General features: G+C 35.8%; 1 protein-coding gene across 1 annotated transcript; it reads right to left on the bottom strand.

Annotated features, from left to right (window-relative positions):
* Nucleotides 1–2,123: 2,123 nt before the first annotated feature.
* Nucleotides 2,124–7,740, bottom strand: LOC106670799 (26S proteasome non-ATPase regulatory subunit 13-like). Its single transcript, XM_024227064.1, has 8 exons — nt 7,529–7,740; nt 7,336–7,455; nt 3,223–3,412; nt 3,026–3,162; nt 2,855–2,969; nt 2,596–2,784; nt 2,340–2,537; nt 2,124–2,264 (listed from the first exon to the last, which is right to left on the bottom strand). The coding sequence occupies exons 1-8, from the start codon at nt 7,639–7,641 to the stop codon at nt 2,166–2,168; spliced, it is 1,161 nt and encodes a 386-aa protein (XP_024082832.1). The 5' UTR covers nt 7,642–7,740; the 3' UTR covers nt 2,124–2,165.
* Nucleotides 7,741–16,046: the final 8,306 nt, after the last annotated feature.

Here is a 16,046-nt window from a genome sequence, read left to right as displayed (position 1 = left end):
GTTAGAAGACAGCCTCTTCTGTAAGTTCCCGCCATGGGCGTCAACATGAACCACTACGAGTCAATTCCCAATGTAGCAGGGGCTGAACTTTGGAACATTTCTACTACCCCGTTGTACAGATGGTTATGCACCCTCCCCCGTATACCACAGGATCTGGTACCTTAACCCATGTGTGCCTCTGATAAGGCACCCGTCGCCCCATGCCGACCCAGAGGCCGACACGAGTACATCTTGTGCTTCAGAGGGGTTGCCACGCCCTCAACGCTACACCATTATGTTGCGCCTGGATACCCCCCCCTTGTAACCAAGGAAAAGAGAAGGAACCTGGAGTGAGAAAGGGACGTGAACGAGGACACGAAGTCCGCCCTGTACCACCCATCTGTAGTGCCACATTAAATGGCCTACAACTCCCCGGGTGGAAGAATATGGTGCAGCGAGCGCATAGAAGCGAAAACCAATCGGAATACAGTTATGTTTACTGATGAGTCGCGTTTCTGTCTGTACAGTGATAGCAGGCGTCAAAGAGTCTAGAAGAGTCGAGAATAGGGGATTTGTGCAATGCACCAGTTCGTGCTCTCTTCAGTACAGTTTGGAGAAGGCGGTGTAATGAATTGCGCAGGGATTTTCACTGGAGACCGAACTGGACACCGTATTGTTGAATGCAACCTCACCGCACACCATTATGTCCAAAAAATTATCTAGTAATACTTCTTCAAGCCAGGGGTCTCATTGGCAGGAATTTTCGATTTCTAGATGACAATGCCTGAATTCAAAGAGGCATAGTTTTTCATCAATGTTTAGAAAACCTGGGCATTTCCCATCTACTCTTTCCCTCATGAACACATGTGAGATGCTTTGCAGAAAAGGATTTTTGATCATCACCCGCAGCCAGTTGCCTTGCGTTGACTGAGTGCAGCGTTGCGACATCAATGGAGTGAAATTGTCTAACAGGTGCACAGAGCTTTTAGCTAACAGAGAATATTATAGACGGTATTAATTGGTAAAAAAAATTATTGTGTCCAATAAACCAAATTATGGAATTAAAACCTGTTATTTTGTTATTTTTCACGCTAATAAATTTCATCCAAACACCTGACTTCCTTACCACAACTCCAGAGTGCTCGATAATCCTTGGTGTAATTGAGGTGAAGCTTCTCCATTCACGCTAATAATTACTTTCAGTGTCTGACTTCTTTCACACTACCCCAGAGTAGTCGATATTTCTCGGGGTAAAGGGGTTAAGGACACTCCATTCACGCTAATAAATTTCATTCAACCACCTGACTTCTTTATCACAACTCGAGAGTACTCGATAATCCCCGGGGTAATTAGGAATAACATTTCCATTCACGCTAATAAATTAGCAAGTGTTGCCGTTTAAAAAAATACATTTTGAATAAATACAATAAAAAAACGTAAATTCATAATTACTTTAATTTTAAAGTTTGATAACTGCTTGTTTTCAACCACATTTTCAAACGTATCAAATTGATTTTGTGATAATTTTTTTCGAACGAACAGCTGGTTTTTCAACTTTTCTTTTGTTTAAATCAACTTCAACTTAATGGATTTTAATTTCGATATGTATTTCTTTAAAAAAAAAGTGTGTACTTTTTCTGAAAAACTCGGACTAAAAGTTTTAACGTATTTCAGCTATTTCTCAAATCGATTTTTCAAAAAAATATATTTGTCATGAGCCTAATATTTCAGGATTTTTTTTTTAACTTCGATAAATAAATTACTTCGAAAAATTGGTTTTGTAGATCGTACAGTAGAAGAAATTTTATCTTATTACTTAAAAAAATTGTTTTTGTAGATAGTACAGCAGAAGAAATTTTATCTTATAACTTCGAAAAATTGTTTTTTTAGATCGTGCAGGACAAGAATGTCATTACTTCGAAAAATTGTTTTTATAGATCGTACAGTAGAAGAAATTTTATCTTATTATTTCGAAAAATTGTACAAAAAGTGCATTTTGAATAAATACAATAAAAAACGTAAATTCGTAATTACTTTAATTTTAAAGTTTGATAACTGCTTTTTTTGAACCACATTTTCAAATGTATCAAATTGATTTTGTGATAATTTTTTTTTCATCAATTCTGAATATGATTAACAAATAATTCACTATAATAAATTGTGGTTTTACTCTTTTTTATTTTATTTTAAAGAGTGAGAATGTCAAATCCTTTTTCCTCGAAGAGTGTTTCCATGGTGCGCACTTTATTCTGCCATTCGTTTAAAACGTCGATCAATGAAATAATCTTAAAAACAAAAATTCTTCAAATATTATTCTATTCTTTAAAAAATTGCTGATTTTAAATCATTTTTATACAGACCTGTTGTTTATTGAGAACCCTCGGCTGAACCCAGTTTATGTGCACGGTCCCCTCTACTTGGTCGATTGATCCTTTGACGAGCTCTTCTGCCAAAGCTTTCATAACCAAAAGTTCAACTTGATTCAAAGGAAGCTTAGTCGCTTCGGCGATTTCAAGAAAGGAAAGATCCCTCTTATTCGATCCATGTCTAAAAGCTATCTAAAATATAAGAAACCAGTTATTTCTCTTGGAAATAAGATTCATCCAATTGCCTCACCTCCATCAACCCGAGGAGACCGATCTTCTGCCTTAACGAAACCTCGTGGGCTAATAAATCCGGCACGATGCTCCACTTTGACTTCAATTGCTCAAATTTGACTATATCACCTGAATTGAACGCATGTAAAACTTCGATGAGCCATTCGTGCTGTGTTTCCTTCAAATAATCGATAATTGGGTGCACTAACTGAAATTTTATTATATTATTATACTGTATCTCTCCATAAAAAGTTTTAAGTGCAATTAAATTCATTTACAAGTTCTCCTATGTTATAAATTCTTTTGCCTAGCAAAGCAGCTAGTGAAAGAGAATAACCGTGCTGGATTTTTTCAGAAAGTGGTATTTCGTTTAGATCGACGCATCCTAAATATCTAAAAAAAAATTGAACTTAACAAAGCCCAGAATTTAACTTTAATAAAGTGCATACTTGAGAGCTGAACTGTAATATTCTGCGTGTTTTCCCTGCTGACGGTAATATTCACTGGCAAGCAGGTAGTATCGGCCGTGAGTGGACGTGATTTCATTTGCCTCGTCGAGTGCTTCTTCTATGTCGTCGATTAATTTCTAGGAAAAAAATTAACATTGGACGTCCAATCCTGTTAAAAAAATATTCCATTTTCATACCTTAGCGGCCAGTTGATTTTTGATCTTCATGAGAAAAATATTCCCCCGGAGGATTTTCAACAATGCAACGGCTTCTGTGCAGTTCTTAACGCTTTTCTCGAGTCCTTCGAGCACGTCGCATGCGTTCTCTGGGGTCGGGTAATGCGGTATGACCGACTCCATAATCTCTACTAACGCCAATGGGTTGATCCTTTATACATTAAAACAGACTTTGTATTATTACAAAAAAAATTCATTTTGGATTTTGTTAGATGCTATAACTCTAGTGAAAAAATACAGCTTGATAATGACCCAAGAGTTCGACATGGCCTAAACTAAAATCGTTCCTACCCAACATAACCTGAATTCTACTTATCTGCTTCAGAATATGGTGCGGCAATGACGGTTTCCCACAAGGGAGCATTCTTAGTCTCATCCTGTTCATTTTACACTGCTGACCCGTTATTCCAACACCACCCTTTTAACCTGTTTTCTGTACAAGCCCAAAACATGAGCAATCAAACTCATTAGGGAAGTACACTTCAGTCTTTCAAGCGGAAATACATGCCATCAATGCTTGTGCCCTGGAAAGTCTTAAAAGAGGTAACACTGACAAAAAAATCCTCATAAGATCAGACAGCCAAGCAGCTATTAAAGNCCATTGGCCAGAGGAGGAACTGCAACACCATGCATAGGCCCAGAATCTAACTTGGGATAACAAAAGCAAATAGAGAATCCTCCATCGCAGAATGGATCCAAACCATCCATTCTAATTAAACTAATAAACTCCAGCGGTGCTTGTCATAGTAAACTTATGATGAAACAACTCTCACCAAGACTGGCAAAATCACTGCAGCAACTGGAGAGGGCTAAACTCAGAGGAGTGGTAGGACTAACCGGTCACTGGACATATACAACGAAGATCCTATCTGCAGATTATGTAATGAGGAGGAGGAAACAGCAACCCATATCATCTTCGACTGTGAAGCTGTTGCTCAATGGAGATTCAACCGAAAAAAACTTAGGGAATGAAAATGTAACAGCAACAGTCAATGACCTGATACTTCTAAGGAGAAGTCTATTGCAATGAACTAAGGAACTAGGAAGGTACAGTAAGCCAGAAGGCTGGAATGCCTGGGGAGTACAAACCCTGCTTCCTGGTATCATTATTACTATACCATATCATACACCGCTGAACCGTTATTCTAACACCACCCTTTCAACCTATGCAGGCCGCAGTATTACTTACGAACCCAAATCCCATATTAGATACCGTCAGTACACAGGATCACCTTGATCCCACTGGCCAGAGGAGGAACTGCAACACCATGCATAGGCCCAGAATCTAACTTGGGATAACAAAAGCAAATAGAGAATCCTCCATCGCAGAATGGATCCAAATAAAACAAAAGGAGAAGAGGATAAACTCTAGCGGTGCTTGACACAGTAAACTTATGACAAACAACCCTCACCAAGACTGGCAAAATCACTGCTACAACTGGAGAGGGCTAAACTCAGAGGATTGATAGGACTACTAACCGGTCATTGGCATATGAGAAAAAATCTACACAACATGGACATATACCACGAAGGTCCGATCTGCAGATTATGTAATGAGGAGTAGGAAACAGCCACCCATATCATCTCGACTGTGAAGCAACAGCTCAATGGAGATTCAACCTAACATACGAAAAAATTGTAACTTTTGATGACCGCTGAATTACAGTTGTATGGGAATATCGGTCGATGGTTGTTGGCATAAAGAAAACAACTTCGTATCCTGGCCGACGTTTCGATATAATTTTAAATCTTTTTCACGATGATCTTTCTCAACATGCTCAGTAGGATAGGATTCACTAGTTGGAGTGCATAATAGCTATGAACTAATTGTAATTCCGCACCCACGTCCCGACCGGATACCGCCAAGAGGTCCATCCTGGTCACGCTTAAACGTGACAAAGTTCCGAGTGAGCCAATTGGCCGAGAAAAGAGAGATCCTGATCCTTTTGGGCGAAGGTGCAGGAAGAAAAAAAGACCTAGTAGGTTAAGTGGAGGATTGGAAAAAAGTACTCTGGACCGACGAATCAAAGTTTCAAATATGTAGACCAAGTCGCAGGATTATGATTCCTCGTAAGCCATCAGAAAAGTTTAATCTCTGGCAAGGAGATCTCATACAAATTCAAGGACTACTCAGCAAAGAAAGGTACAAAGACATATTGAAAGACCACGTAATCCCTTCTGGTTTTCTTTTAATTGGTTCTGGTTTTATTATGCAACAAGATAATGATCCTAAACATTCTTCCAAACTTTAGAAGCTGTTTACAAGAAAAAGAAAATGAAGTCGTTTTGGAGAACATGTCCAGCTCAATCTCCGGATTTCAATCCAATTGAATTGCTTTGGGAAGAACTGGATAGGAATGTCCGAACTCATTCTCCAACTTCACAAAAACACCTTTGGGAGATCCTCCAAAGTTGTTGGAATAACATGAGTTTTCAAAAATAAGAAAAATTTATAGAAAGAATGCCATGAGTCAAGCTGTCTTGAAAAGCAAGGGGGGATTTTTTGACTAGAAAAACGTATAGATCAAATTTTGTTCTATATTATTACTATTAATCCATTGCTGTGTATCATTTTATGTACATTTATTTCACGGTTATCTTGTCATTGTTTCAATAAAATTTTTATTTGAAATCTTTACTTTCGTTATTTTATTGCAAAAAATTGAGGAGATGACTGCTCTGGTAAGTTCTTAGGTATATCCAAAGCTTTGGACAGGGTTTGGAACTCAAGAGTTCTCTTCAAAATAAAACCATTTCCACACCTCATTACCTAATCCAAAAATCCAATCTGACAGATTGTTGCTTCAAAGTAAAGTAGGGCAATGTGTTCGCAGATATTAAACCAAACAGTCGTCCCTCAAGGAAACATTATTGGTCCCATTCTATATGCCATGGCTTTTATTCATCTTCTATCTTACATCTTCCGAATTATCCTCGTTAACATTGTAGCGTCCGTTTTTCGAACGAACAGCTGTTTTTTCAACTTTTCTTTTGTTTAAATCAACTTCAACTTAATGGATTTTAATTTCGATACGTATTTCTTTAAAAAAAAAGTCCTTACTTTTTCTGAAAAACTCGGACTAAAAGTTTTATCGTATTTCAGCTATTTCTGAAATCGATTTTCCAAAAAAAATATATTTGTCATGAGCCTAATATTTCAGGATTTTTTTTTAACTTCGATAAATAAATTACTTCAAAAAATTGGTTTTGTAGATCATGCAGTAGAAGAAATTTTATCTTATTACTTCGAAAAATTGTCTATGTAGATGGTACAGTAGAAGAAATTTTATGTTATTACTTCGAAAAATTGTTTTTGTAGATAGTACAGCAGAAGAAATTTTATCTTATAACTTCGAAAAATTGTTTTTTTAGATCGTGCAGGACAAGAATGTCATTACTTCGAAAAATTGTTTTTTTAGATCGTGCAGGACAAGAATGTCATTACTTCGAAAAATTGTTTTTTTAGATCGTTCAGTGGAAGAAATTTTATCTTATTTCTTCGAAAAAATGTGTTTTTAGATCGTGCAGTAGAAGAAATTTTATCTTATATATGATAAAAGTTGTACAAATAATTTTAGAAGGAAAAATTGATTAATTTCATCAAAAAGGTCATCAGGCGTCACAAATTACCGATATATCTTTTATTGTCATATATAAATATGTACAGCTTTATATTATTACACTAATCCCTTTATTATTCAATATACTAATAATTTTTTAATTCTAAAAATAATTTAGTTGAGGATTTTAACTGATAAGAGAAAAGAAAAAATCATTTGTTTGTCATTAGCCTAATATTTTAGGAATTTTGTTTATTTATTTTCATTTATTTATATTTTTACTACACTAAATAAATTTCTAAGGTAAATTGTTTTGTTTGTTTTGTTTTTTAATAGTGCAGAAAATGATAGATCATAGAAATCTATTTATATATATATAAGAAGTAAGAAAAGGGCAAGCCTTATCACTAGTTATTAAATTTTAATCTACCTAGTAAATAATTAAAATTCAATTATGAGTCAATTGTGGGGAATGAGCATTGTTTAAAAATACCATAAGACTTTAATAGCTTACTTTGTTTCAAAATCTTTGAGGAAGTTTTGGTAAAATCCCACCATCTCTTCGTGGCCGGCCGCCTGCATCTCTTCGTGTTTGACCAAGGCGGACAGTTTCAGGGTGAGATGGTGCCAAAGTCTACGGTGTGAGAAAATGTGAAAATGTAACAAAACGGCCGTGAGAAAAAGAAAACGATTGAAAATAGGCTTACTTTTTCTCGTAAAACTCCTGGACAGCCACCCAGTCTTTGGCCATTTTCGACCCTGAGCTCGTCTTAGCCGCCAAGTAAGCCTCGACCCCGATCTTCCTTGCTACCGAAACCATGGCTGATTTGGTGTACTTGGTGAAATTTGGCAAATTGCGACAACTTAAATTCAAAACTCGTCGGTTATCGAAACCTTCTTGACAAAAACAATGGTAACTTGATTTTGTCTTTTTCAATGACGATAGAAAATAGAAAAAAATATGACATGTTCAAAGAAAACAACAAAGTAGTAAATGTCGTTACTTTTTAATGTTAAAATTAAAAGGAAAATGGCGAAATCACCGCATTCGATGTAAATGTTTCTTCTTATTCTAACACTTTCTTCTTTTTGTTCTTCTTTTCTAATGTCAAATCGAAGTCATTGCAGAAATCAGTATCAGCAATGGCTGTGTTGTATGTCTTGAAGGCGGTGGATCGCTGAAGGCCCACTTTTGATGACGGATTCTTCGAGAAACTCCGAACTCAGGCTCCATACTCCGGTCATGCATCTGACTCCATCTCAACTGGTGCTGACTACGATCTCTGGTTCTGATTCCATCTCAATTAGAACTGACTCTGGTATGTGAATCTGACACCATCTAAANGACCCCATCTCAATCGGCACTGATTGCTCGTAGCATCTGATTACATCTGAACTGGCACTAATTGCTCTTAGCATCTGATTACATCTCAACTGGCACTGAATGCTCTTAGCATCTGATTCCATCGCAACTGGCACTAATTGCTCTTAGCATCTGATTACATCTCAACTGGCACTGAATGCTCTTAGCATCTGATTCCATCGCAACTGGCACTGACTCTGGTCTCTCAAACTGACTCCATCTCAACTGATCCTGACTCTGGTCTCTCAAACTGACTCCATCTCATCTGGCACTGATTGCTCTTAGCATCCGATCCCATCTCAACTGACACTGACTCTGGTCTTACCATCTTATTCTCATCTCAACTGACCCTGACTCTGGTCTCTCAAACTGATTCCATCTCAACTGGCACAAATTGTTCTTAGCATCTGATCCCATCTCAATTGACACTGACTCTGGTCTTAGCATCTGACTCCCATCTCAACTGGTACTAGTTGCCACTGATTCACTGTCTCAGCGCCTGATTACGTCTCAACTGACACTGACTCTGGTCTCTCTCAAACTGACTCCATCTCAACTCGCACTAGCTCGAGTTCTGGCTCTGAATCCGACTCTTAACTGCCAGTTTTTTATTCAGGCCTGTCTTGTATTCTGGCCTCGGTTATGAAACTTGAAACCTGGGTCCTTGCTGACGAGGCTGTATTCGTGACCTTGAGTAGTTGTGAATCCTCGGTCCTTGTTTAGCAATAGACGGAGCCGCTGTTTTTTGTTAGCTGGCTAGTCCTCGGGTGCAGTGCGACAACGTACAACGTCGAGTTGAAATTGTGAGTTAGCCAACAATAGCATACAGATATAAAGTAAGTAGATCAATAGCAGTGGAATCAGAGATCAGATAGAAGAAGAAAGTTCATCTTAAACAAGAAATTATGGCAGGTGTTTTCTTCTTCTGTTCGACATGTCAGGCCATATGAAGATATCGGCCAACTTTATAACAGGTAAAATGGGTGTCTGCCAACTTATTAATTTTTCTTTTCGAGTTTATTATAGTTGAGACATTTCTTGGGTTAATTAAAGTGTTATATATTGGATGCTGAAAATGAAGTTAGGATTTTTTCGCTAATATAGGAGAAAATAATTGCATCTGCAATTAAAGTTAATCTGAAAGTTTTACAGAAAGTTTGACCGAAAAGACGCTTTAATCACCAACAATTAAATCCTACTAAAGTATTCCCCTGCTCGAAGAAGAAGAAAAAACTCTTGTTTGTTTTATTAACTAGTTCCCTTGGTAAATTTAATCTTGTACGCGAAAACTTGTTTGTTGAAATTGAGCCGAGATATTCGTAGAATATTCAAGCAGTATAAAGAACAATAAAAATTTAAAAAAAGAAACACAGATGTTTGTAGAAATTGGGCTCAACTTTACAAACATGTATAATTCCAACTACACTAGACATGAAACCACTAGAGAACCTTAAAAATATTATGTTTCTTTTTAAATTTTATTTGATGACTGGACAGAAAGTTTAACCTTTCACTACCCAATGAAATTAAGATGTCATTTTTAATTCATTTACATAAATTATTTAAATTTAAAAAATTAAACGTGTCCTAAGCGCACGTTCCACGGTTAAATTATCACAAATTAAATCAGGATCGGTGAAATTTGTGTAACGCCGACGGGTTTGCATTCAAGGTAGGGTTATCGACGTTGGACAGATATACTGTCGGTTATTGACTCAGCCGGGTTTAATTAGCGCTTATTGGCCCTTTCAGCATGCTTCAAGATATTAAAGGTCAATTTGATTGAAGCTATAGAACTGCACGGACCCGGAGTCATGTTGCTGTAAGGAAATGCGGATTATATCGGCCTCGCTGAATCCATTCTGTTGTTAAAGGGCGACCGTTTTTCGTACCTAAAATAACATTTTTTTTTTTTTTCAAAATACTACAGCTATTTATGTACAGAATGATATACGTTCTATGGGATTCCAAACTTTGGAAGTGCTTCAAACAATTTTTGAAAGTCGGGAACTGATTTCAGGTTCAGATTCTATCTCAACTGGCACTAACTCTGGTCTCTACATCTGACTCCATCTAAATGGAACTACTCTGGTCTTAGCACCTGACTCCGTCTCAACTGGCACTGACTCGGATCCAAGCATCTGATTCTATCTCAACTGGAACTGACTCGGATCCAAGCACCTGACACTATCTCATCTGGCAGACTCTGACCTTAGCATCTGACTCTATCCCAACTAGCACTGACTCTGGTCTCTACATCTGACTCCATCTAAATGAAACTGACTCTGGTCTTAGCACCTGATTCCATCTCAACTGGCACTGACTCGGATCCAAGCACCTGACACTATCTCATCTGGCAGACTCTGACCTTAGCATCTGATTCTATCCCAACTAGCACTGACTCTGGTCTGTACATCTGACTCCATCTAAATGGAACTGACTTTGATCCAAGCATCTGACACTATCTCATCTGGCAGACTCTGACCTTAGCATCTGATTCTATCCCAACTAGCACTGACTGGTCTCTACAACTGACTCCATCTAAATGGAACTGACCTGGATCCAAGCATTTGATTCTATCTCAACTGGCACTGGCTCGGATCCAAGCACCTGACTATCTCATCTGGCAGACTCTGACCTCACCATCTGACTCTATCCCAACTAGCACTGACTCTGGTCTTAGCACCTGATTCCATCTCAACTGACACTGATTCGGATCCAAGCACCTGACTCTATCTCATCTGGCAGACTCTGACCTCATCATCTGACTCTATCTTAATCGACACTGACTCTGACCTCAGCATCTGACTCTATCTCAATTGGCACTGACTCTGGTCTGTACATCTGACCCCATTTCTATTGGCACTGACTCTGGTCCTTGCATCTGACTTCATCTCGACTGACACAGATTCTGGTTTCTGAATCTTATACCATCTAAAGTGCCACTGACCCTGGTCTGCCATTAGACTGCATCTCAACTGATACCGATTGCCACTGATTCACTGCCACAGCACCTGATTACGTCTCAACTGGCACTGATTGCTCTTAGCATCTGATCCTACCTCAACTGGTATTGTCTCAGATCCCAGCTTCTAACTTCATCTCAAATGATACTCACTCTAATCTTTGGTTCTGACTCAATCTATACAGTATATAGGACAAATAGAGTATGAGAAAGCCTTCCTTTGAACAAAAGAATGAAATTAAAAAAATGTAAAATTTTTGAGTCTGATGATTAAACAAAATACACAGATTCTCTTAAAAAGAAGTGCGTCTCGAAATTAAAATCCAACAAGTAGAAGCGGATCTAAACAACGGATAAAGAATCGACAGCTAAGTCGACGTAGAGAATTCTGGAGATGAAAGGTAGTAGTCTTAAACGAAGGTTAAGTTAACGTCATGGCGTATAGTGAGGTTAAACGTAGCAGGAGCTTGGAGAATTCTGAGGATGGACGATGGTAGAAAGGGCTTGAATGGAAGGGTTAGGTTGAGAGGAAAGGTTAGAGTATAACTTCAGAAATTGGGAATGAATCAAGTCTTGGACGAAGGGAAAATTGAGGTAATTGTGCACAGTGAGGTTATAGACGTAGTAGGAGCTTGGAGAATTCAGAGGATGGACGATGGTTGAAAGGGCTGAATGGAAGGGTTAGGTTGAGAGGAAAGGTTAGAGTATAACTTCAGAAATTGGGAATGAATCAAGTCTTGAACGAAGGGAAAATTGAGGTCATAGTGTATAGTGAGGTTATAGAAGTAGTAGGAGGTTGGAGAATTCAGAAGATGGACGATGTTGAAAGGGCTGAATGGAAGGGTTAGGTTGAGAGGAAAGGTTAGAGTAGTACTTCAGAAATTGGGAAAGAATCAAGTCTTGAACGAAGGGAAAGTTTAGGTCATTGTGTATAGTGAGGTTATAGACGTACTAGGAGCTTGGAGAATTAAGAGAATGGACGATGGTTGAAAGGACTTGAATGGAAGGGTTAGATTGAGAGGAAAGTTTACAGTAATTTTTCAGAAAATGGGAATGAATCAAGACTTGAACAAAGAGAAATTTGAGGTCATCATGTATAATGATGTTATAGAAGTAGTAGGAGCTTGGAGAATTCAGAGGATGGATGATGGTTGAAGGTTGAATGGAAGGGTTAGGTTGAGAGGAAAGATTAGAGTAGAACTTCAGAAATTGGGAATGAATCAAGACTTGAACAAAGAGAAATTTGAGGTCATCATGTATAATGAGGTTATAGGAATAGTAGTAGCTTGGAGAATTCTGGGGATTGAAGATAGTAAAGACGACTTAAATGGGGTAGAACAACTAAAGTAACTAAACCCTTTGAATTTTATGCTTAAACGAAACTAACTGGCTTTCCAGGCAAAGAAATATACAAAATTCATAGAGTAGAAGTATAGATTAAATGTAAAAAAATAGGGGAAACCACCTGTTTGTTCACAAAATGGTCTCTACCTACCAAGAAAGGCAAGACCGAGTCCATTTAAAGGGAAAACTATTTTCCTATTCTGACTAATTCAAGTTTTTTGTCGTTCTTTTTTACTAGGTTGCTTTGAAATATATCAAGAAAATCGTTGTATTTCAGACTGTAGACGAAATTCAATTGTAAATGGAAACGTTTGATCTCAGTTTGACATATTGTAATTGAACTGAATCAAAATGATCTGAATCTTAGACTTAGAACTGACAAGGAAACGAGAAAATCTGCTTTTTTCAATTAAATTAGGCCTCTTAGCAGCCGGCTTTTCTTTCCCCCTAACACTCAATACACTCAGACAAAATTTCGCTCGTGAAACTTCCTATGTGAAAGGGCTGTTAAGTGGATTAAAACGTTATCTCAGATGTACTTATTGACTTGTGCCGGACAAGCAAAATTTCCGGCGTTTTTCGAAGTAATCACTACATGAATCGCATGAATACCGTGTTTACTGTTTGTGACATCAAGGATCGTTTTGAATCTCTCGCAGAGGATTTACGGATTTACGGCCCTCTTCACAAAGGTTTTTACGGAGCCGATCGCCCTGGGAAAAACATTATGGAAATACGGACTTGCAAATGTAACATCTAGAACGTCGAGGTCGAGGAGGCGTTTTCTCTTAAAAATTATACCTTCTTATAATAAAATACGATATGTACTAAAATTACTTTTGTGCAAACTTCATTTACAAAAGGCTAAAAACAATAACTATTAAGATTATTAAATTAGCAATTATTTTTTTACCCTTGTATGTTTAAAAATAGATAATTCAAAATTGTCTTTATAAGCATAAGAATATTTTTAGATTTTAAAATTCAAAAAAATGAGATCTCTCCGCTTACATTCTTCAGCAGTATTTTCTTCCGATAATGAAGGTGATCCTTTTTCACAAAATATTAGGTACTTCAGGAACCACTTTACGTAATGACTTCACTCCTGTACACATAAGTAAGACTATCGATCTCTCATCGACAAAAAACCCTTTTGGTCTTTTCAACAAATTTTCCAAAAGTGAAAATGCTTGTTTATCTAATCCAATGTTTTTACTAAATCCTAAAATTCTGCTGGCCTTCCGAAGCGATATTTGAGAATACAAATACAGTTGCATCATTTTAATATCCGGCAATTTGTCCGTCTGTCTGGTAGTTTGTGAATTTAGATTCACATAAAGAGGACAATAAAAAGCCTCGATTTTCGGCCAACAAAATATCAACAGATGCCTTTTTCATGATACCAAGATAATCTTTCCAATATTCTTCACACCTGGACAAGTAATTAAGATTATTCAACGCTCACCAGCTAAAAACGTTTTTGATCATTTAATCAAAATTTAAGCAAAACTCATAAAAAAGAGACAATAGACCTAGTGAACATTATTTCGTTGTACAGTATTCTTTCTTTTTGTGCTCTTTTATTAAGTTAAAGTTGGGAAATAAATTGAGCCCAGGACAAAACATTGAATCGCTACATAAATACCAGCCCCTTTTTAAAAACCACTAAAAAAATTGAAAGTAAAAAACAAACAAAAAACACATAAAATAGGACAATAAACATAGTGAACAACCAAATTGTTGATTTTTATTGTTATTTACTTTTTTATTGGGTTAGAGTGACTCTTTTTTTAGATGTTTTGTTGCAATTTTCTTTCTTTTTGTGCTTTATTATTAAGTTAATGTTAGGAAATAAATTGTGCCCAGGACAAAAAATTGAATTACAAGGTTAACCCCCGGCCTCTTTTTAAAAAATACTAAAATAATTGAAAGTAAAAATCAAACAAAACACATAAAATAGTACAATAAACATAGTGAACAACAAAATTATGTTCATTTACTTTTTTTTATTTTTTTGTGATTTTTTTAATAGATGAAAAAGTGACTTTTTGACGTGTTTTTTTCTGATTGTCCTCTTTTGTTAAGTTAAACTTGGTTAATAAATTGTGCCCTGGACAAAAAATTGATTTACTAGATTTACTCAGCCCATTTTTAAAAACCACTAAAAGAAGTGAAAGTAAAAATCAAACAAAAAACACATAAAATAGGACAATAAACATAGTGAACAACCAAATCGTTGATTTTTATTTACTTTTTTTATTGGGTTACAGTAACTCTTTTTTATTTGTCTTGTTTCAATTTTCTCTATTTTTATATTCTTTTATTAAATTAGTTGGGAAAAAATTGTCCCCAGGACAAAAAATTGAATTACAAGGTTAACCCCACCCCCTTTTTAAAAAACTGTAAAATAATTGAAAATAAAAATCGAACAAAACACATAAAATAAGACAATAAACATAGTGAACAACAAAATTATGTTCATTTATTTATCTTTTTACTTTTTTGTGTCATTTTTTTAATAGATGAAAAGTGACTTTTTTGCTTTCTTATTATACTCTTTTATTAAGTTAAAGTTGGTTAATAAATTGTGCCCAGGAAAAAAAATGAATTACTAGATTAACCCCAGCCCCTTTTTAAAAAACACTAAAATAATTCAAAGTAAACATCAAACAAAGCACATAAAATAGGACAATAAACATAGTGAACAACAAAATTATGTTCATTTATTTTTATTTACTTTTTTTATGATTTTTTTAAACAGGTGAAAAAGCGACTTTTTAACGTGTTTTCTTTCTTATTATACTCTTTTATTAAGTTAAAGTTAGTTAATAAATTGTGCCCAGGAAAAAAAATGAATTACTAGATTAACCCAGCCCCTTTTTAAAAACCAAAAAAATTGGAAGTAAAACTCAAACAAAAAAACACGTAAAATAGGACAATAAACATAGTGACCAACCAAATTGTTGATTTTTATTTTTATTTACTTTTTTTATTGGGTTAGAGTGACTCTTTTTTTTAAGTGTCTTGTTTCAGTTTTCTCTATTTTTGTGCTTTATTATTAAGTTAAAAATATATAGGATAGATTGGAAATAAATTGTGCCCAGGACAAAAAATTGAAATGTAGATTTACCCCAGCTCTTTTTAAAAACCTCTAAAATATTGAAAGTAAAAATCAAACAAACCAAAACAAATAAAATGGGACAATAAACATAGTGAACAACCAAATTGTTGATTTTTATTTTTATTTACTTTTTTGTTTTTTATTAGGTTAGAGTGACTTTTTTTAGATGTTTTGTTTCAATTTTCTGTCTTTTTGTGCTTTATTATTAAGTTAAAGATAGGAAATAAATTGTGCCCAGGACAAAAAATTGAATTGTAGATTTACCCCAGCCCTTTTTAAAAACCACTAAAATATTGAAAGTAAAAATCAAACAAAGCACATAAAATAGCACAATAAACGTAGCGAACAACCAAATTATGTTGATTTTTATTTTTTATTTTTCTTCTTATTTTTTGTGGATTTTGTTAGATTAGAGTGGCTCTTTTTTTATAT

Source organism: Cimex lectularius, unplaced genomic scaffold, assembly GCF_000648675.2.
Source record: "Cimex lectularius strain Harlan isolate CLEC.00 unplaced genomic scaffold, Clec_2.1 scaffold67, whole genome shotgun sequence".
Taxonomy (NCBI): domain Eukaryota; kingdom Metazoa; phylum Arthropoda; class Insecta; order Hemiptera; family Cimicidae; genus Cimex; species Cimex lectularius.
This window is presented reverse-complemented; position numbering and strand designations above follow the sequence as displayed.